Consider the following 22626-nt stretch of genomic DNA (forward strand, 5'->3'; position numbering starts at 1 on the left):
TATGGGTACAGTTATAAGCAGTTGAAACTTTATTGCTGGAACAGCACAGCAGGTCAGGCAGCATCCAGGGAACCGGAGATTCGACGTTTCGGGCACAGGCCCTTCTTCAGGAAGGGCCTGTGCCCGAAACGTCGAATCTCCTGTTCCCTGGATGCTGCCTGACCTGCTGTGCTGTTCCAGCAATAAAGTTTCAACTTTGATCTCCAGCATCTGCAGACCTCACTTTCTCCTACAGTTATAAGCACAAAATGATAACAGAACTGAATATGTAGAGATGTTAACTGGGATCCACCATAACTGATAATCCAAATTGGACTATCATTATACAATATTCTTGTGAAAAACAAAATCGCATTTACAACAAGTTCTCCAAGCAATATTGATATGCATATTTTCTGCTATTGCTGGTAGCCTGCTTGACTGTGAACAATTTAGCCCCAGACCCGACCATCCTCCACCCCACTTATCTCCTCTAAGATTAAGTCCCTGCACCCAGCCACCAGGCCCTGTGAAGCTGTCACCAGACTTCTGCTCTATCCCTTATCCAGTGTCAGCACACAATGGAGATGGCACAAAGGAAATAGCCAACCACAGGCAGATGCTTTGGGTTGGGCAGGAGTACAGCAATTACTGGGTGTGTGGCCTCTGCTACACCCAATCACAGCAGTCAGATTGGTGGCCGATTCAACAGCAAAGAGTGGAGTTGTCGCATCCCTCAGCCAGATACAGTGTCAGAAAAAAATTTAAAGGGTGGATTTTCTGAGATGAAAATGTCAGCGGAAATTTCTCATCCCTGCCTTCTACATTGTATCCATTCTATCATTCTTTCTCATGTTAGACTGTAATAAAACACTTCATCGGAGGGAAAAAAAAATGATTCTGCATTGTAATTCAGTCCTCTCCATTATTAGCACTGACCTTCCTGCGTGTCAAACTGTTATACAGTCGTAGCTCAGGCTGTTTCACTTCTGGTGGTGGGGCCCATGGTGGTTGGGTTCTCTTCGCTTTGGCTAGAAGAAATCAAAACAGTTAAAGAAAGGTCCCATGTGGCACCTGTTTGTTTTCCAATCATCTTTGTTAGCTGCATTGGGACAGATCAGAGTCTAACTTTCAAAACTGCTTGTCAAAAACAAAGTAAGTCTAGTCTTTCCAAACAATTTCTCATCATGTTTACTAAGGTGTGATGGTTATCATATATAAGGTAACACGTTATGAACACACATTACAGTCATCCAATCATCACACCCTTTCATGCAAAGTTATCTGGCTATCAATTGCTGCTTACATTTCATGCAATAATGTGGATACAGCGGAAAGTAAAGAAAGCCTTCACATTGACAGATGGATAAAACATTACTTTTCTAGCACTGACCTACAGTCACAAATGATAACAGATTTATCTGATGTTCACAAAGAGCTTTCCCAAACTAATGGCAGCGCAGCAATGAACAGCATTCCTGGCTCTGATAGAGGAATCTCCGAATGGCAAAATGGCCCTTTGCATGCACAGAGGCAGACTGTGACTTCAGATTGTTGCAACAAGCCACAGCAAGTGTCTGTGCATGCACCACTGATGTCACTGCATTCCATGTGCAGCAATGTCAGCACCTGCCCACAAGACACTCACTTTGGCTGCTGCAGGAAGTGGGGTTGGTTAGGGAAGAAACTGGGAGTGAGGATCCTGGAGAGGCTGGGGACGAGGCAGAGAATGAGGCAGAGATTCCAGATCTCATCAGCTGGCCATGATTCACTGGGGTGGAAGGCTCTTGGATTGCCCAACAGTTTTGGGAGCACAAACAGTCCAGTTTTCAATAGGTTAGTCCACAATCAGTTAAGTCTTTGTCAAGTTGGAGGAAGTGGCTGGACTGTACAGCGCTGGAAACATATGTCATTGCAAACCCTGGAAGATAGCTTTCAACAGAAAACATAGATGAGATCCCATGCAGGTGCCATTTCATTGCTTTGCAGTAAACTGGTGTTCCTGCACATCAGCTAAAAAAAATGCATGTGCACTGCACCACCTAGTGGTGGCATTCACGGTAAATGTAGTCAATTCTCATTGGCAGCCTGTGACATCAATATGAAAGATTGATGAAAAATATTTAACAGGTCTCTGTCAAGGGCTCTTGTGGCACAGTGGAAATGTTCTTAATTCTGAGCCAGGTGGCCTCTGAGGTGTGTATGAATAGATTAATTAAAAATATCTAAAAGGTGAATACAGGACTCTAGTAGTACAGTGGTAACATCCTGACCTCTGAGCCAGAGGCCCAAGTTCAAGTCCCACCTGCCCAAAAGGTGTTTGAACAGATTGATTAAAATAAGATGAATCAGATTAGTATGTCTCATTTGTAAATTTCAGAGAACAAACAAATTAGAGTGTTGTGACACAGCAGTAGTACCCCTAACGCAGAGTCAGGAGGCTTGGGTTCAAGTCCAACCTGCTCAAGAGAGAACATATCTGGACAGCATTCAGCACAACTAACTGGTCTACCCAAGTGTTTATTCTCAATGAGGTGAATAGCTCCTCTGTTGCTCTGTATTAGCTGTAGTAAATATTGAAATTAGGAGCAGGAATAGGCCATTCAGCTCTTCAAGTCTGTTTCGCCATTCAACACACCGCACTGAGAAACCATGTGCCCTGGTCCCAGACACACATAGAAGGAAAAGCAACATCTCAGCACTACCCTATCAAGCCTCTTAAGAATCTTATATGTTTCAATAAGGTCTCCTCTCGTTCTTTTAAACTCCAATGACTGCACAACTAACCTGCTCAACCTCACTTCAAAAGAAAATTCCTCCACTCACAGGAACAACCTCGTGTACCTCCAATGTCAGAAAATATATTTTCTTAAGATAAAAGGGACTAAAACTGTTCACACTATTCTAGGTAAGTTCAACTGATACCTCATCATTCTGGCAACTTTTAAAAATACTCCATTCCCTTAGAAACAAAGGCCAACATTCCAATGGCCTTCCCTATTTCCCGGTGAACTTGGATACTAGTTTTTTTGAGATTCATGCCAAATCCCTCATTGCTGCAATTTTCTGAAGTCTTTCTCTATTTTAATAATATTCAGCTCCTCTGTGTTTTTCTCTGCTAAAGTACATAAACTCACATTTAACTACATTACATTCCATCTGCAAAGGTTTTGCCCAATCAATCAACCTGTCCCTATCCCCCCACAAACTCTGTCATCCTCACCACTTGCCGTCTCACCTATTGCAGTGGCACCCATAAACTGGATGATAATTTATTCACTTACCTCATCTAAGCCATTAATAAATACTATAAATAATTACAGCTCTAGAAGTGTTCCCTGCAGCATTCTACACCACCCAGGCCATGCAATTTATCCCTACTCTCTGACTTCTATGAGTTAACCAATTCTGTATTTGTGCTAAAACACTACCCAACATCATGGGTTCTTATCTTATTTAGTAGCCTTACTTGTGGTACTTTGCAAAATGCCTTTTGGATGTCCAAAGACATCCATTTTACCTGTCCTGCTTGGTACCTCCTCAAAGAACTGCACTAAATTTGTTTGGCATGCATTCCCAATCATTAAGCCATGCTACTCAGCTTGATTATATTATGCACTTTTAAATTCTTTGCTTTTACATCATTTATAATAGAATCAACATCCTCTACGTTACAGACATTAACCTATCTGGCCCATAGTTAGCTTTGTCTTCTTTTACTCCCCTCTCTTTTTGAATAAGAATATTACATTGGCAGTTTTCCAAACCTCTTAGTCTTTTACACAAACTAAAAATGTTTAATGATTATAACCACTGCATCCACCATCTCTATAGTTACTTCCTTTTAGTATCCTATGATGCAATTCATCAGATCCTGAGAACTTACCAGCCTTTAGCACCATCAGTTTCCTTTGGTAAAAGTTAATATATTTATTTCCTCTTTCCCTTGGTTACTTAGTATTTTTGGAATTTCATTACTCACTGGGTGTATCTTTTTTGTGAGCTGTGAACAATTTCCTAAATTTTTGCTACTGCTCTTCAGTTTTTTTCCTGCTAAATTCCTTCCCCACTCCATTCAGCTGTCATCATTTATTTGTAATTACCCTCATTTAAGTTCACCAAGGTTGTTTTTCTCCCGAACTGAATGTTAAATTTCATCACGTTATGGCCAGTTTCCTCGGGGATATTTAGTTGGACATTATTTAGTAAAACAACCTCATTACACAGTACTAGATCCAACGTAACCTGTACAAAACATATCGTTCTATGAAATACTGCTGATTTCATTTTCTCAATTTATATCAAATTACAGTCACCCATCATTAAGGTATTGACCTTTTTTATATGGTCTCCTGATTTATTGTCTGTGCTATAGAACAGCCATTATTGGGGGCCTATAGAATACTCCCACTAGTATCTTTTTCCCCTTGTTAGTTCTTGGCTGCAGTCATATGAATTTTACAGCTTCCAATTCAAGACTTATTCTATCATGTACTACCCTATGACCCTTTCCTTCTTTGAAAGGTTACATAACATTGAATATTTAGTTAAAGCTTTGATCTTCTTATAACCATGTCTCTTTAATGATTAAAAAAATCTCACAAACGCTGCTGTACTTGCAGCATTTGTTAACTTATTTTGTTCTGACTCCTGAGTACATTTAATTTAACAGCCATTAATTTCACCTTATTATTTCCTCCTGTGAACTTATTTGTTGCTGTTTATCCATATTTGTCATTTCCTGCCCCAGCATATCTCTATCCAAATGACTACCCTGCAATGCTGCCATATCCTTTTGCTTTGTAAGCCCATTGTTCCCCCCTCCCAAACCCTCCCCTCTGTCAAATTAGTTTAAAGACCGACCTACAACTCTAGGTATTCTGTTCATCTGGACACTAGTCCTGGTATTGTACAAGTAAAGATCAAAATTCTGCTGTGCTGACACATCCAGTCAGGAATGAAAATGCTCATTAATAACTAATGAGAGGAGGAGGAAACTCAAACAGTATTCTCAAAGATGGTGAAAGCCCAGTATGTGACAGCAAAAAATGTGAGACTAAAGTATTTGCAACCATCCTCATACAGGAATTAGGGAGTTCTTGTGTATAAATTAGAAAAAGCTAGCTAGGTTCAGCAAGTAATAGGTGAGGCAAATGGCATGTTGGTCTTTACTTCAAAAGGAAATGGAGTGTAAAAATAGTGAAGTCTCGTTAAAACTATACAAGGCACTAGTAAGTAAGAGCACAACAGGAGTACTGTGAACAATTTTGGGCCCTTATTTAATGAAAGCTATACTGGCACTGGAGGTGGGCAGAGAAGGTTATCTAGGCTAATCTAGTTCTCACGAGGTGAGGTTGAGTAGGCCCAATCTTATTGGAGTTTAGAAGAATGAAGCGATCTTATTGAAACGTACAAAATTCTTAGGAGACTTGACAGGGTAGGTGAGGAAAACTTATTCTCCCTTGGGGAAGAATCTGGGCATTATCTCAGAATAAGCGGTTGTGCATTTAAGATAGTGATAAGAAGAAATTTCTTCTCTCAGAGAACTGTAGATCTGTGGGATTATTTACCACACAAAGCTGTTGAGGTTGCATCATCAAGTGTATTCAAGGCTGAGGTAGATTTTTAAATCAGTAAAGAAATCAATGGTTATGGGGAAAAGGCAAGAAAGTGGATGTTGAAGAAAATCAGATCAACCATGATCAAACTAAATGGCAGAGTTAATTCAATGTGCTGAAGGGGCTACTTCTACTCCGATGTTATATGGTCATATGATCTTCATCGAGAAGTGCTGGATAATCGATTTTGGCCCTCTCCGGTGATCTCCACTATCACAGATATCAGGCTTCAGGTCACTCAAATAAAAAATGCGATTACTTGAAATGTCTGACCTTATTCAAAACAATAAAGATTACTCGCTTGACACTAGCACTTAAGACTTGTGTTCCTGAACTAACCATGCCTCAAAGCTTTTCCAGTACAGACAGCTAAAGTAATATTGGCATCTCCTCAACAAATGTAAAATTCTTACAGATTTATCCTGTCCTCAAAATCAGGGCAAATCCAAACTGGCCAAGGTACTGCCAATCAACTCATTTGCAGCAAAATGATGGATGATGTCATTGACAGTGATATCTACTCAACAGCAGCCTGCTCAATGTTCACTTCAGGTTCTTTTTGGACCACTCAGTTCCAAACCTCATTTCAGCACAGACTGGACAGTTTAATTTCAGTGGCAGGTTAAATTTTACTGCCCTGGACTCCATGTTACGATTAACCAAGTATCACATCAGTAAGTCCAAGTAAAACTGAAGTCAATGGAAATGAAAAGGAAATCCTTCACTGGTTCAAGTTAGACCAAGGCAAATAAAGATGGCTGTAGTTATTAGAGACCAATTATCTCAGTGTTACAGCATCACTCCAATTGCTAAAAGTAGGGGCCTAGGCCTAAATGTCTTCAGTTGATACATCAATGACCTTCTCTTGTTCATAAGGTCAGAAACAGATATATTGATGATTGAAGTGTTCTATTTTCAATTCCTCAGATAATGAAGAATTCTGTGCATCATGCAAAAAAAAACTGGATAAAATCCAAGTGTTGACTGATATGTACCAAGTAACTTGTGCAGCACCTAAACGAAGACCATCCATAACAATACAATCTAACCACGTCTCCTTAATATTCAGTTCTCACCATCAACATCCTGGAAGGGTGCTACCATTAGCCTAGTTCAATTTCTGATCCATCACATAAATACCATGGCTGGAAGAGCATGTGAAAGGCTAGGTGTGAAACTGGTAACTCTCTTCTTAACGTCCACTTTTTATCAACCACAAGAAATCATATTTCCCTATATTGTTGCAGCTCAACTTCTCACAAGAATTTACATCATTCAGGAGAAAGCAGACTGCTTGATCTGACACCCACAAACAACTCAAGATATTAATTCTTTTCATCCTTACTCAAGTAGGTGAATATACGACATAACAAGATGCATCACAGCAACTAATCAAAATATTTTCAGTATGTAAAGTGCAGCAGGCATAAGGCTCCAAGGTCCCCTCTGATTTTGACATAAGTCTAGAGTTTTTGCTACATTGTTGGGTCAAAAGCCTGGAAGTCCCTATAGAAATGTGGGAGTTCTTTTTCACCACATGGACTGTATGCCACAGTTCAAGTAGGCAACTCACCACCATCACATTTTCAAGAGAAGGAAGGGCAATAAATATTGGTTTTGCCAGCAGTGTCCATCACTAGAGAATTTTTTTTTTAAATAAAGTCTTAAAATGGAATATTTTAGAAAATCATGGCAACAATTCAGCATGCACATACTGTCTGTGGTTGCCCAGATGCTCCTTGTGAACACCCATCCAAATGCTCACTACTCACATGTGTGAAGTTCACAGGTCTTGGCATCATCTTGGGTGCAATCCCAAATTGCTGCAATGTGCCTGTACCACCGCATCACATGGAAGTATTGATCAAGAGATGGTTTTGGAAGTGACCGGAATACTTCCACGTCAGCTTGTGAGAATGTGAAGCCACCGATATAACTCCGTTCAGCAAGGTGATCGTTCAAAGCCTTCATTCTATTCTCAGCAGATAAACCAAGGAACTTGCTGTACTGGAAAGCTGCAAAACAGAACATGGAGACATACATAACTTCAGAACCAAAGGTTCTGTCTGTTAAAAAAATATATGTTTCATGTTTCCAGCCTCCAGTTCGCAACCTCTTTCCCTGGGTCAGCACCAACAGCTCCAGCAGAAGATTGGTCCCATATCCCATCCTGACGGCACATTCCGAATCATTTCAGGAGTGCCCAACATTTAGAACTATAGCTTGTGCTGGCAAAAGATCAAGATTTACAAAGAAATGTCATAGCTGTTTTTGGAGAATAAGTAATTTTCGGATGTTCCAGTCAAAAAGAAAGTGGCATCACTGGGCCTGTAATGTACAACAGGTTTGACTCACTAACAACCTTATAGTATATATAGTGGTCCTTGTGAATTATAATTACAATTTTGTCTAGACCACGTTTTCTGTTTCCCTTCTCTTGCATTTCTTCCCCAGTATTCCTAAGGCAAGTGTATTGGAAACAAAACTGGTTTTTGTAATCTGAATGATGTAAGACACACCCAATGACTTCCTCGTTAGGTCCACACTCTCCACCAACCCCTGCTCCACACCTGGCACCTTTCCCTGCGGCCACAGTAGGCACTGCCGCCACACCTCCTCTCTTACCCCGTCCAACACTCCAAAGAATCATTCAAAGTCCAGTAGAGATTCACTTGCATTTCCTCTAACCCGACCTACTGCATCCATTGCTTCCAATGTGGTCTCCTCTACATCAGAGAGACCAAGCACAAATTTGGGGAACAGTTCAAGGAACATCTATGGTCCGCACGCTCCGATCAACCCCACCTCCTCATTGCCAGCCATTTTAACTCCCCCTTTCACTCCCCAATGACAAATTCATCTTGGGCCTCCTCCACCCTCAAAATAAGGCCACACATAAATCTGAGGAAGAACACTTCATCCTCCACCTCAGGAGCTTACAACCTATTGGCCTCAACAAAGAATTCATCAGCTTCCAAATCTCCCCAGCCCCCACCTCATCTCAGGTCCAGTCCCTCTGACCTGACCTAACCTGCCCCATCTTCCTTCCCACCTATCCGCTCCACTCTTCCTACTGACCAATCCATTCACCTCCTACCTGCATCCACCTATCGTCATCCCACCTACCTTTCCCCCAGCCCCACACCCCCATTTCTCAGCTTCCATCCCCTTTCTCAGTCTTAATGAAGAGTTCTGTCCAAAACGTTGACTCTCTTGCTCTTCTGATGCTGTTGACCTGCTGTGTTCTTTCTCGCACCAGATTTTATCAACTCTGACTTTCCAGCAACTGCAGTCCTCACTATCCCCCAGATACACCAATTGTCAACGCCCCATTGAACTAGCTTGTTAATCAACATATGAGTAGCCTAGCCTATAATTTCAGATTCTTTAAGCACCTTGATGGTACAAGTTTAATGTCAGCCTCTAATAAATTAAAACAGTGATAAAAATGATCAGCAGGTATGGTTGTGTCTATGGAAGGAGAAAGAGATAGAGCAGTCATTGATCACTTAGTTTCTATTTTGCAATTTCACAGGGCAATTTGTGTCGGCTTATTTCTGCTCATCCATTATAATATTTGTGTAATAACATATGTTAACCTCTAAAAAAGAATAAAAGCAGCACTTTTCTCATTCTTCCATGGTTCTACCATCCAAGCTACAACAGACAAAGCCAAGAGCCCCTGCAGATATTCACCCCCATTTACATTAAATCTGAGGTTATTTCCTGGTTTGACTCTCGAGCAAATTGGTGCCAAGACCTCCCTCTGGATTCACAATGTATTTATGAAAGTCATTTTCTGGTTGGCAATAAACCATATGCCACAAGGTTAAATGTTATGGGATCCAGTTTTTGCAATTGATATAATTAACTTCTATGAAGGGATTGAAAGTATGATTGCTGGATTTGTTGATGACACAAGGATAGTTAGGTAGTTGTGAAGAAGACATAAGGAAACTATAAAATGGATATAGACACACTGATGGGGAAAGACCTGACAAATGGAGTATGTTATGGGAAAAATGTGAAACTGACCATTTTGGCTGGAAAAATAAGAATCATATTACCTACATGTGAGAGATTGCAGAGCTTGGAGATGCAGAGAGATCTGGGTGCTCCAATGCATGAATTACAAAAGTCAGTATGCAAGTACAGCAAATAATTTTAGGAAAGCTAATGTTATCATTTATTGCGAGGGAAACTGAACACAAAAGTAGGGAAATTTACGCCTCAGTTATAAAGGGTTGTGGTAAGACCATATCAGGGCTAATGTGTACAGTATCGATCACTTTATTTAAGGAATGATGTAAATGCACTGGAAATAGTTCAGAGAAAATTTGCCAGACCAATGCTTAGAATAGATGGGTTGTCTTATGAGGAAACATTAGACAGGTTGAGCTTGTATGAACTGGAGTTTTAAAGAGTCAGAAGGGATTTGGAAGAAATATACAAGATTCTTACTTGGCAAATATTGAACTATCAGTTTAACTAGATGTAACAAACAATTTTAAGACAGTGGTTGAAAAGAAAGTGTGTTTAAAAGTCAGGAATAATTCAGTTAATCACACTACATTAGACTACAACTTTAACTTTAATCTTTTTCCAAACAATTAGGGCATAAGAATATAAGAACAGGAGTTAGAGTAAGTCCTTCTGGTGCTTTGAACTCCACCATTAAAGATTTTCAGCTTTATCTCACCTGCAGCTTCTCATATAACCCCCATATTCCTTAATTCTCTTCGCACCCAAAAATCAAAAATGTACCAACCTGAATACACTTGATAATTAAGCATTCACAGGTCTCTAGAATGCAGAATTTCAAACATTCATACACACTTGAGTGATATAATTCCTTCTCAAGTCAATCTGAAATGGATGAGTGTCACTCATTTCCCTCCAGAGGAAGCACTTCCACAGAATTTCTTCAATCAAGTACTTATGAATTTCTATGTCAATTTGATAGTCTCACATTCTTCTAAGTGACTGGGAATACAGGCAAAATCTACTCAATCCCTTCACAAAGGATAGCCCTCTCATTTCAAAGCAAGCATTGTAAACATTTTTTTTGCACAACCTCTGAGACAAATTCTATCTTTACTTAAGGAAGGACATCTAAGCTATACACAGTACTCCAAGTGTGGCCTCACCAGTACCCTGTGCAAGTGCATTAAGACTTTACTTTTTTATGCTAATACCATGAAGCAGAATTGCTTGCTGTCCTGCATCCTCACTTACTGTACCTCTTGTACAGGTTTCCTTCAATGTATGAGGAGAAAGTGAGGTCTGCAGATGCTGGAGATCAGAGCCGGAGATGTGTTGCTGGAAAAGCGCAGCAGGTCAGGCAGCATCCAGGGAACAGGAGAATCGACGTTTCGGGCATAAGCCCTTCTTCAGGAAGAAGGGCTTATGCCCGAAACGTCGATTCTCCTGTTCCCTGGATGCTGCCTGACCTGCTGCGCTTTTCCAGCAACACATCTCGGGCTCCCTTCAATGTATACATATTAAAATCTCTCACCATTTTTTTTCCTCACGTTTTCCAACCAAAGTACCTAATCTCAAACTTCAGCACAGTTTATGTGACTCATTAGGATTGCTGGCAGAGGCTGGTCAATATTTAGTCTAATGGTTGGCACCATATACCTTCAGTTTGCCACCTCAGGCTATTCACAATGAAAGAGAAACTGGGTTAGCGATGCATGAAATGTACATATTAAATGCTCTGATTCCACTGACTGAATGATAAATATATTTCCAACCCCTCAATTAACTGTCGCTAACATCAAAAACACTTTTGGGCATAGTGGCATTATGGTTAACCAAGCATTTGTGACAGTGAACACAAATTTGTTAATAATCTGACTAATTAACATCCATAAATTGATAGTTTTGACATTCACATTGAGATATAGAAGTAAATGTCACAAACCAAAAGATTTCACATGCAAGTTGCACAAACGCTGAAGGAACGAGACATAACCTGGTAGAAAAACTATGGACAGACAAGATAGGCTCACTGCCACAGATTTGAGGGGGGTACAGGAACAGAGGGAGTTTGGGGTTCACACGTGTAAAATTCTCTGAAGATGGTCAGGCAAGCTAAAATAGTTGTTAAGGTGGCTTATACAATCCTTGGGTTTATAAATAGAGGCAGAGAATAAAAACAAGAAATGATGCTACACCTCTACAAATCACTGGTCAGACCACATTTGGATTAGTGCTCAGTTCTAGGCATCCAATTTAAGGAAGGATGTTAAGGCCCTAGACAGAGTTCAAAGGAGATTTACTAAAATGATACCAGGAACGAGGTATCTTAGATACAAGGAAAGATTAGAGAAATTGGGATTATTCACCTTGGAGTGGAAAAGATTAAGAGGTGACCTTACAAAATTATGAACAATTTTGACATGGTAACGAATGATATTCTGTTTCCACTGGTTGGTATGTCAGTATCTAAAGGGGGGGGGGGGGGGGGGGTCACAATTTCAAGATTGCCAGCGTAGCAAGGAGTGAGATGAGGAGAAACTTCTTTACTCAGGGAGTTGTTAGAATTTGGAACACGCTGCCCGGGAAAGTAGTGGAGATGGATTTCATAGGAGGTTTCATAAGAGAGCTGAATATATATTTGAAACTGATTAATTTAGGGGCCAATGGAGTTAAGGGTAGTGAATGAGACTATCTCGGTCGCTTTTTCTAGATTTGATTCAGACATGATGGGTGAAATGGCCTCCTTCTGTACTGTAAGATTCTACGACTCTGGATTAACAACAGAATGTTCTCAATTTAAAAAGACCTTAAAAGGTAAAAGCCCGAATGATGCAGATAAGCAACTATAGTCAAACAAAGTACGAAGTGAAGTTAAAGTAAAAGCTTATAAATAAACTGCCATTGTCATGATATGCCAGTTATTTCATTGATCAGAACGTTAGTTCATCATTTCTTATGAGATTACCCGATGTGACATGATATTTCCAGTGTTGGGACCAATTAGAGCAGGTTAATGGAATCGAAACTTTTAATAGGAGTCCCAAGTATACATCAGCCCATTTTTCCTTTCAGTTCGCAGTCTACGGCTGTAACATGCACAGTGCGGGCTGGCTTTTAAATAATATCCAGCCCAAGAAGCGATCACATTGAACCAAGGTAACAGGCCGACTCACGGGCTCCACACAGAGCAGGGGAGTCGCTCAGAAAAGTTATTCCCAGGGACAATGTGCTGCTAAGTATCCCCCCCGGTTACTCACTTTCACCCGCCTCCATTTCGCTGCTAATGAAGATGCTGATGCAAGAGGCAAGCGAGCACCGGAAATTACGCCAATATCCACCGCCACTCGTCACCATAGAAACCCAACAAGCATTTGCCCATTGGCCGCTGCGGGGAAAACACGTCACCGGCGGCTCGGTAACAGTGGAGACCGCTGGTTCTTGAGCGACAGTGTCGTAAAAATAACGGAAACTGCCGGAAAAGCTCAGCAGGTCTGCAAGCATATGGGGAAAGAAAAAAACTAGAGTTAATGTTTCCGCTCCATTGATTCTTCCTGAAAACGGACGGTAGCAAGGATAAAGTTTATTTTTATTGCAGAAGACAGAGTGGAAATCGGTTGGACATACAAAGGAGTGGATAGCAATCTGGCGGGGTGGATGCATAGTTATTAATGGGGACTGTTAGTGGCTAACAATGGGTTGTGTGCAGTAACAGGGAGAAAGTGAGGACTGCAGATGCTGGAGATCAGAGTGGTGCTGGAAAAGCACAGCCAGTCAGGCAGCACCCGAGAAGCAGGAGACTCGACGTTTCGGACAATAGCCCTTCATTCCAGAAGGCCGTAGAGTTCCCAAGGTGAAAATGAGGTACTGTTCTTCCAGTACAGACCGAGTTTCGCTGGAGCACTGCAGCAAGTCTGAGAGAGATGTTGGCCAGGGAACAGGGTGGTGTGTTGAAGTGGCAGACAATTGGAAGCTTCAGGATTTTTTTTTGCAGACAGAACATAGGTGTTCTGCGGATTACTCACCCAGTCCATGCTTCATTACCCTGACGTAGAGAAGACCACATTGTGAGCAGTGGGTGCTGCTTCACCTGGAAGGTGTGTTTGGCCCCTTGGATACGGAGGGAGGAAGTATACAGCCGGGTGTTACATCTTCTGTGGTTGCAGGGGGTGTTGGGAATGAAGGAGGAGTGGACCAAAGTGTTCTGGTGGAAATGGTTTTGCGGAAGGCTAACAAGGAAAGGAGGGGAATACAATGGAACCTTGATTATCTGAATATCAACTATCTAAATATTGGATTATCTGAAGGAAATCTCACGGTCCTGATAGAAACATTACATCAAAGAAGTGTTTCCTACACTGATGGTGTGTTTTGTTTACAATGATTAAACAGGCACCATATGACTGACCTCCCACCCTCTCTCTCCCCACACTTTCCCTGGAGTTCGACAGAGGGATGTACTGTAAACCCCCCCCCCCCTTCCATAATCTCTCCAACATTGTCCTGTACAGGGCAAAGGTGGAACCTGTTGAAAAGTTGCGTTTGGCTGTGGCTGTGCATGTGCTATTTGAAGACTAACCCCACAAAGGCAGCAGCAGCAGTCTTGTTGTTGATGTCCAGTCCTGTTCCCCGGGAGAGTGGGTGGACGGGGAGTGTTTAGGATGGTGTTGGAGTTGGGAGGGGGCTCACATGCAGTGTGTTGCTGCCTCGTCTTCTGAATGGGGAGCAGACTTTAAAAAACTCCGAGCCCCAGAGGGAAGGGATTTACTGTAAGCGATTAAATGATAATTGATTATCCAAACGAAATAGTGCCCGCCCATCTCGTTCAGATACCCGAGGTTCCTCAGTATGTGTTTTTAAAAATTCATTCATGTGTGGGACGTGGGTGTTGCTGGCTGGCTAGCTAACACTTAGAGAAGGTGATGTCGCCCCTGAGAAGGTGATGCGAGCTGCCTTCTTTAACTGCTACAGTCCACCTGCTGTGAGTTGACCCACAATGCCATTAGGGAGGGAATTCTGGGATTTTGATCCAGCAACGGTCAAGGAACTTCCAAGTCAGGATGGCAGGTGGCTTGGAGGGGAACTTGAAGTTGGTGGTGTTCCCATATATCTACTGCCCTTGACCTTCTACATGTGGTGTTTTATTAAACTGGTGAGTTTCTATATAAAAAGGCTTAGAGTTTGGTATTCAGAGCACCATTTGAGTTAAAAATTGTAGTAATGCTGGGGAAAGATAATAATGGGCTTAAGGACACACAAATGGGAAGAGCCAAGACAGTTGAAATTTAGTGCACAGAATATATATTGATTGGAAAAGATCAGTAAACAAGATAATCTAAACAATACATTTTAAAAGGATGTGTAGAAGAATCCTTGAAGATAGTGAGATAACTTGGGAAGAGGCCACTTTGAAACAGTCAAGTCTAGGTGTAACAAAACTGTGAGAATTTCAGCATTGTGTAAGCTCAAACAATTTAACAAGTTTAAAACCACCCAACAACAGGTCATAGTCCAACAGCTTTATTTGGAAGCACTAGTTTTTGGAGTGCTGCTCCCTCATGAGGTGGTTGTGGTGTGTAAGATCATAGGACAGAGAATTTATAGTTGTAACTGAAGTTATGTATTGAAAAAGACTTGGATTGTTTGTTACATCTCTCCCCATTTAGAATGGACATGTTGGTTTCAGTTCTTTCATATGTAAATTCCAGAACTTTCTTAAAGTTACATTCTCAAGTGAACTTTAACAGTAGGTGCCATGTTGGCCCAGATAATACATTGAAATGGTGAGGTGACCTGTGTGAGGCTATATGTGCCCTAATGTTCAGACTGATTCTAATCTAAAAAAGCGATTCACAGAATCTTACATGGATTCATGCAGTCTTTGAGCAAAATAAAATGTAATTCTGCAAGTACAAATTTACTCCACAAACTTATGTGTGTGCGCGCGCACGTGGGGTTGGGTGAGGTGGTGGTATGTGTGTCTGAGAGTGCGTGTGTAAAGGGGTATAACTCTGTGGGAGGGTGCAAGTGAATGCACAGACAACAACGCAAAGTGGCCAAGCAGAGGCTGATAGCCAAGTTCGCTACCCATGGGAATGGCCTCAACTGGGACCTTGGGTTCATGTCACACTACAGGTGACCCCACTGCACCACACAGACACATACACTCCTACAGACCCATACTCACAGACTTTCTCTCATACGCTCACACATACACACTCAAACTTTCACTCACACTCGCACACATACACACACTCTCTCACAGACACTCATTCCCCTCCCACCAAACACACTCCCACAAGTTACTTGAGGATGTAACTTTAAGTTCTGGGATTTACATATGAAAGAACTGAAACCAACATGCCCATTCTAAAAGATGAGACACATAACAAACAGTCCAGGTCTTTTTCAATATATAACTTAAGTTACATCACTGTAAACTTTTGCTATAAATTCTTTGACCGATGATCTTATACTCCACAATCACCTCATGAAGAAGCAGCTCTTCGAAACCTGCTTCCAAATAAAGCTATTGGACAATAACCTGGCGGTGAGATTTTTAACTTTGTCCACCCCAGTCCAACACCGGCACCTCCAAATCATATTTAACAGATAGCATTAGCTAGCCTTATTGAAGGAGTTGATTTTAGACAGGAAGCTGAGCTCAGAATTGGCAATGGTTCAAGCTCAGCAGTTAGGGTGAGGGACAGGCACAGGCTGCAGAATTGTTTGTGTGGATTGAAAGCAATGCTGGTAGTTCCAAGAGATTTCTGCTTATTCAGTACTGGATGTCAGACAAACAGCATGCCTAATCAGAATCTAGGGCTGAGAGTCAGTGACTACATGTTGAGCCTATAGATCTTTTAATTTTCTGCCATTCAAATAGTTATGCAAAACCTATTTGAATACTACTACTGAAGCAGAAGCAGAACAAGTCACGCAGTGCATTACAGATCACAGCAATTTGCTATGCTGAAAAGTGTCTTGTCATGGCACCTCTGGTTAATGTCACAAATTCCTGAAGAAACTTGGCAGATCTGAGTTAACATTTCAAGATGGGTGACCTCTCTTTAGAGTTGATAGTGGCTAATGAGAAGGTGGCCCACACACTGTGGTGGTGGTGGTGGGGAAGAGAAAGAGAGAAGAGGGTCAGCAAGTTGGTAGAGACAGAGAAAGACAATATTAAAAAAATAATAGCAGCACAACAACAGTGGTGAGCACTGCTGCCTCACAGCATTAGGGCCTGGTTTTCATTTAGGCTTGGATGACTATGTAGAGTTTACAGGTTCTTCCTGTGTCTCCATGGGTTCTATCCACAGTCCAAGTATGTGCAGATTAGGTGTTTGGCTCTGCTAAATTGCCTTGTGTCCAGTGATGTGTAGACGAAGTGGATTAGCCATGGTAAATGCAAGGTTACTGGTTAGTGCGAGAGGTGGATCTGGTTTGGATTCTTTTTGGAGGCTCACCTTAGACACGATGGACTGAATGGTCTCTAGCTGCAGTGTAGGGATTCTAAGAATGTTTTAAAAAAAAAGGTATCCTGGGCTTTATTGATAAAGGAATAGAAAACAACAACAACAAAGGACTATTAAAACATAAAATTGTCTGGGTGACAGGAGCATATTAATGGGTCCCACACTTCAGGAAGAATTTCAAAACTTGAGCATGCAAAGATATTTACAACCAGGGTACCGGATATTTATTAGAAAGGCTGGTGTCTCTAATTACATGGAGTTATTCTTGTAACCAAGCCTGTTAAAAGATTTGTTAAAGGGGTTATAATTTTGGTAGACTAGATAAGGGAAACATGTTTCCAGTGGCAGAAGGGTCTGTACCAGAGTACATGAATTTAACTAAAACAACTAACTGAGCTTGCTGAAAATCTGAAACACAAACAGCAATTGCAGGTATGGCAGCAACTGTGTAGAGAAAACAGAGTTAACGTTTAAAGTCTGGTGATTGTTCTCGAAGAACAGATTGTAGTTAGGAAAAGATGGTATGTATGCAGAAAACTGGGGTGAAAGTGGATGGTTGGAGATGGAGCCTAGAGAGAGAGAAAGACAGTTGGACAGACAAAAGGGATGGATATTGGTAAGCCAGGGAAGAAGGAAAGCTGATAATGGGAACCATAAGTACGTAAAAATGAGTCAGTCGTACAGCATGGAAATAGACAAGTTGGTCCAACTCATCTGTGCTGACCAGACATCCCAATCTGACTTAATCTCATTTGCCAGCATTTAGCCCATATCTGTTATCCCTGCTTTCTCATATAATCACCCAGATGCCTTTTAAATGCTGTAATTGTACCCACCCCCATCACTTCCTCTGGAAGATCGTTCCATATGTGCACTACCCTCTGCTTGAATGTTATCCCTCAGGTTCTTTTTAAATCTTTCCCCTTTCACCCTAAACTATGCTGTCTAGTTTTGGACTCCCTACCCTAAGAAAAATACCTTGGCTATTCACTTTATCTATGCCTTAGGATTTTGTAAACCTCTAAGATTACCCCTCAGCTTCAGAGTTGGCTGTTTGTTGAAAGCAGCCCATGTGATGACATGGTCTGGGTTGTGGGGGTGGATCAAGGACACAGAATTCTTCAGGGTCCCCAAGTGGAAATTGAAATGCTGTTTTTCTAGCTTGCACAAAGCCTTGCTGGCGTACCACAGTAGGGTAAACTTTCAGGCCATGATGGTGTGTTGGTGGCAGTGCCTGCTTTCTCTCTAATGATGCTGCTGAGTTTCTCCACCAATTTCTGTTTGATTTCTTGCAGCAGCAATTCTTGGTTTGGTATTATTGTCTTTCTCTGTCTAGACTCTGCCTTCAACTATCTGCCTACTCTCATCTCCCCACTCCCCCACATACTTTTTCCCTGCTACTATCGGTTCTGAAGGAGGGTCACCGGACTCAAAATGTTAATTCGGCTATCATTCTCCATATATGCTGCCAGATCTGCTGAGTTCCTCCAGGAATTTATTTTCATAACATTAATTTAAAGGTGGCAAAAGAACCAAAGATGCGATGATACTTTTCTGCAGAGCACGTTGCTGTGATCAGGAGTGAACTGCAGGGCAATGTTAGAAACAGAACAAGTCAAATGGGTTTTGCATGTATACATTTGAATGGCAAAAAATTAACAGGTCTATAGTCTCAACACGTATACATTGACTCTGGCCCCTACCTCTGTTGATGCTTCCTTTGCTTATGATTAGGCATTCTGTTTGTCTGACATCCAATACTGAAAGAGCAGAAATCTCTTTAAACAGCAGAAAAACTGCTGTCACTGTTTTCAATCCACATCACAAACAATTCATCAGCCCTTATTTACCCCTCACCCTAACTGCTGATGTAGAACATTTCCAAGTCTCCAATTTGATTCTGAGCTCAGCTTCCTACCGAAAATCAACTCCTTCAATAAGGCCAGCTACTGCTACCTCTGTTACAGTTTATCTTTAATCTTGCTTGAGCTTACATGATGCTGAAATTCTCATTCTTGTTTTTGATACATCTAGACTTGACTATTCCAAGTTGTCTTCCCACTTTGCACCTGTTGTAAACTTCAGTTCATCCAAAACTTGAATGTGCAAGTTAGGATAGAAACAAAGTGCAATTCAGCTGACACCCCTACTCTTGGTTCAGCAATATTTTAATTTTAAAAGTCTTGCCCTTGTTTAAAATACTTCTGTGGATTCATGCCTCCCTAGTTCTATGATCTCCAGCTGTATAAATTGTGATCCCTGCTCACATCCTATTCTAACTTTTAGCACAGCTCCAACTTTCATTGATCCAAATTTAATTGCTTAGGCCCAAGTCCAGAAATTCTCTAAACCTCTCAACATGCTGAATAAGCATCCATTTGGTCATTGTTCAGAAATTATGTATCTCTGCTGTCATATTTTGTTTAATAACTTTCCTGTGAAGCATTGGGTTGTTCGGTGTGCCATATAAATCTCAGTTCAGGTTGTGTCCACTGTGCAGAGCAACCTACTAGATTGGATTCTGTCAGTCATCTCCTTCCAATATTGGAAATAGGACACCTTTCATGAAACTTACTGATCACTTAGTGACGGTGCCAAAATATGAATTTGCAGTGTTATGCAAATCTAATTACGATCAGCTAAAAAATGGTAAAACAAAAAAAAAAGTGACCACAACTGTTGAATCAGTCATCTTATTGAACTCTTTAGTCTTGCAATCTATTCAGCTTAGTATCTAGATAGTATGAAAGTTAATTACACATCTGAATGGTTCAAGATGAAGGTAGAAACAAGTTATTTGACTATCTCGGTGCTTCAGTATCATATTTACAAAATGACATAGAAGGCGTGATTAGATTACTTAATTTAATTATAATAGAAAGTTCCTACCTGTGCCTGCCCCAGCTCACCAGATATATCCAGCATTTGCATAGAATCATAGAGCTGACATTTATCCTTGCCATGATACCCTTTGAACTGGTGCCCTGAGTGACTTGAAAACATGAAATGAAAACGACTCACTGGAACATTTAAACACATGCACTTTCATGGTTTAAAAAATGTTGTTTTATTTATTTGCACCTGTTTACATTATTGTGCATTTCATTCATAGAATGTTACACAGATGTGAAATTTTATTGAGCCCACAAGGAGAAAAGTAGCAGATGGTGCCTATAGGTTCTTGCCATCCTGGAGGCATTTCTTTTCAAACCTATAGTAATCCTTTACAGCTTTCTGCTCAAGAACATCTTACTTAGTGCTAAGGTTTAGAGCAAGATTCACAAATGTGCAAAATATATTCTACATTGCTGTTTTGAGTATAGACTGCTATACAGGTAGGTCAGACAGAAGGAGCCTGTCACATTCATGGACGGTGTCTAAATTCATATTCAGAACAGTATACAAATTGAACACCACAAATATTACCATATACTCCGTTTATAAATACTGTTGAGAGGAAGTTTTCTAAATTGTTGTTGGATTAGAAAGATCAAGAAGAAAGGAGAAGGAAAGAAATTGCACATCTGAAAAGTCATATTTGGCTTCAGCGTTAAGGCCTAGGTTAGGGTTGGTGGTCCTTGGAGGTGACTGTGTAGGAATAATGACCACAGTTAAGCTCCACCCTGGATGCAATTGAACAAAGCATTCCCCCCCCCCCCCCAGCGATCTCTCTCCTCAGATGTTTAATATATGGTTGCCTTGGTAATCCATTTTACACCATGGAATTCTGCAATCATTCTCAATAGGATCCTGTTAACAGTCTTCAACACTTTCAAAGTGGTCATTGAACAGGCAGTCATTTGTTCACCCATAAAAATAATTGATAATTAATTGGAATGATACAAGTACACAGATGACCAGCCAGTAGTAGGGGTTCAGGAGCCCTATCCGTGACATGTTCTGTTGATGACAGGCTTGCCACTTCAGTGTAGCGACGTTCCTGAAAATAAGCATAATTTAAGTTTTATTCAGATGTTGATTCATTTAGATCAAACAAGTAGACTGTTTTATAGTTCAGCTGTTCATTTAGATTCACAATATTTGCCCGCATTTCCATCTTCCACCAGAATTTTTTTTCCCAAGGAAGGGTTAATTAATCTCCTAATAAAAGGACTACTATAAAAATGTAATAATAAACAGTAATCAATTGAATTTGACATGAACTTTAAAAGCACCATTGTGGGCCCAAACAAAAAAAATTGTATACTTCAATAAAGCCAATTACAAAGAGATGGAAATGTTGGCTAAGATTGAGTATCATGATGAATAAACAATACAAAAATGTTCAACAAAAATATTTATAAAGAAAAACAAAAATGCAGCAAGAAAGATCCATTTATAGATCACTAATGATTGTATTGTATTGAAAGAGGCAAAGAACAGAAGTCTGAGGATTGAAAATGCTTTAAAAGGGCCACCTAAATAAAACCTGATGATAAGTAGAAAAAATAATAAGAGATAACGAGCCATGAATAATAAAAACAGATTGGAGCTTTTACAAGTACGTAAAAAGTAGTGTAGCTAAAATAAATGTTGGTACAATACAGAAGTCATGGGGGGGGGGGGGGGGGGGGGGGGAGGGGGGAGAGGTGGAGGAACAAGAGACGTTAAACAAATATTTTGCCTTCAAGGAAGAAAGTCACAAATTATATACTAGCATGAGGCGGTAACCTAGTGTTAATAAAAGTGTATGCTAGTGGAAAAATAGCATTAAAGAGTCTTCAGGACTAAAATCTGTCAAAAAAAATTAACAATGCCCTTAGTAAATCTTTGTCTGCTCATACTAAGTCAACACGCTTTTTCAGAAAGAATACTATTTAACAAGTTCATCAGAAGTTTGTTCTGGATCTACCCAGCAGACTAGAGAAAGGGAAACAGCATACACTAGGGCTTCCAAATGGCATTAGGTGCCAGCCTAAAGGTGATTAGATATGACAAGGAAATGGAGTTGGGAGTATTAGATCAGCATGGACAGAGGGTTGGTAATGGCTAAGTGATAATGACAAAGAATAAAGAGGTGCATTTTCAAGTTGACAGCTTGTGACTAGTGGGGTGCCATGAGGAGAAGTAGTAGGGCTCAGCTTTTTGTGATTTATATTAATGACTAGTAAAGAGACAACACATAACACAAAGTTTGCTTATGACCAAAGGTTGGGGCAGAGAATAAACTGTGCAGAGGACACAGGCTGCACGGAGATACAGATGGTTTAAATGAGTGGGCAACCAGTTTATATTTTGATTTATGTATTTTTCTCAGGAAGGAGTATACTAATTACGAAAGTGAACAGGTTTCCAAATTTTTGCTAATACTTATTTGTATATTTAAAGTTGAAGCATTGAGAAGCTAGATCTTAAGGTTTATTTTCTTCTATTTAAGGCCTGTTTCAGATGGATAGGAATATAAAGGGGGATATAATGTAAACTGCTAATTCAGTATTTGTGAAACATTCAAATGAAGATTTCCATGTTTGGAAGAAAGGATTTCTCTCTCCACCCTTTTTTCTTCTGCAGAACTCAAGCTAAAGGCTGTGTTAGAGAGACAGGCTCCTGTGAATTCCCTCTATATTATTTGC

General features: G+C 40.6%; 2 protein-coding genes and 1 long non-coding RNA gene across 7 annotated transcripts in view; 1 reads left to right on the forward strand and 2 right to left on the reverse strand.

Moving 5' to 3' along the window:
• cars1 (cysteinyl-tRNA synthetase 1) overlaps positions 1 to 12970 on the reverse strand; it is a 79142-nt gene extending 66172 nt beyond the window's left edge. The window contains exons 1-3 of one of the 2 annotated variants that reach the window (XM_043706118.2): positions 12839 to 12970; positions 7370 to 7612; positions 919 to 1010 (exon numbers count right to left, since the gene is read on the reverse strand). In XM_043706118.2, coding sequence (XP_043562053.1) covers positions 919 to 1010; positions 7370 to 7612; positions 12839 to 12935 — 432 coding nt within the window. In that variant the 5' untranslated portion in view covers positions 12936 to 12970. The remainder of the gene's footprint in view (positions 1 to 918; positions 1011 to 7369; positions 7613 to 12838) is intronic. The other variant, XM_043706119.2, reaches the window with a different exon arrangement.
• LOC122557915 (uncharacterized) overlaps positions 1 to 22626 on the forward strand; it is a 177795-nt gene that overhangs the window by 90702 nt on the left and 64467 nt on the right. The gene's annotated exons all lie outside the window — the stretch shown is intronic.
• LOC148146984 (oxysterol-binding protein-related protein 8-like) overlaps positions 20097 to 22626 on the reverse strand; it is a 140069-nt gene continuing 137539 nt past the window's right edge. For all 4 annotated transcript variants that reach the window (XM_087996682.1, XM_087996680.1, XM_087996683.1 and 1 more), the window contains one exon: positions 20097 to 20993. In XM_087996682.1, coding sequence (XP_087852808.1) covers positions 20977 to 20993 — 17 coding nt within the window. In that variant the 3' untranslated portion in view covers positions 20097 to 20976. The remainder of the gene's footprint in view (positions 20994 to 22626) is intronic.

Source organism: Chiloscyllium plagiosum, unplaced genomic scaffold (genome assembly GCF_037043375.1).
Source record: "Chiloscyllium plagiosum isolate Xiang-an unplaced genomic scaffold, Cpla_swu_hap1 HiC_scaffold_18, whole genome shotgun sequence".
Lineage (NCBI taxonomy): Eukaryota > Metazoa > Chordata > Chondrichthyes > Orectolobiformes > Hemiscylliidae > Chiloscyllium > Chiloscyllium plagiosum.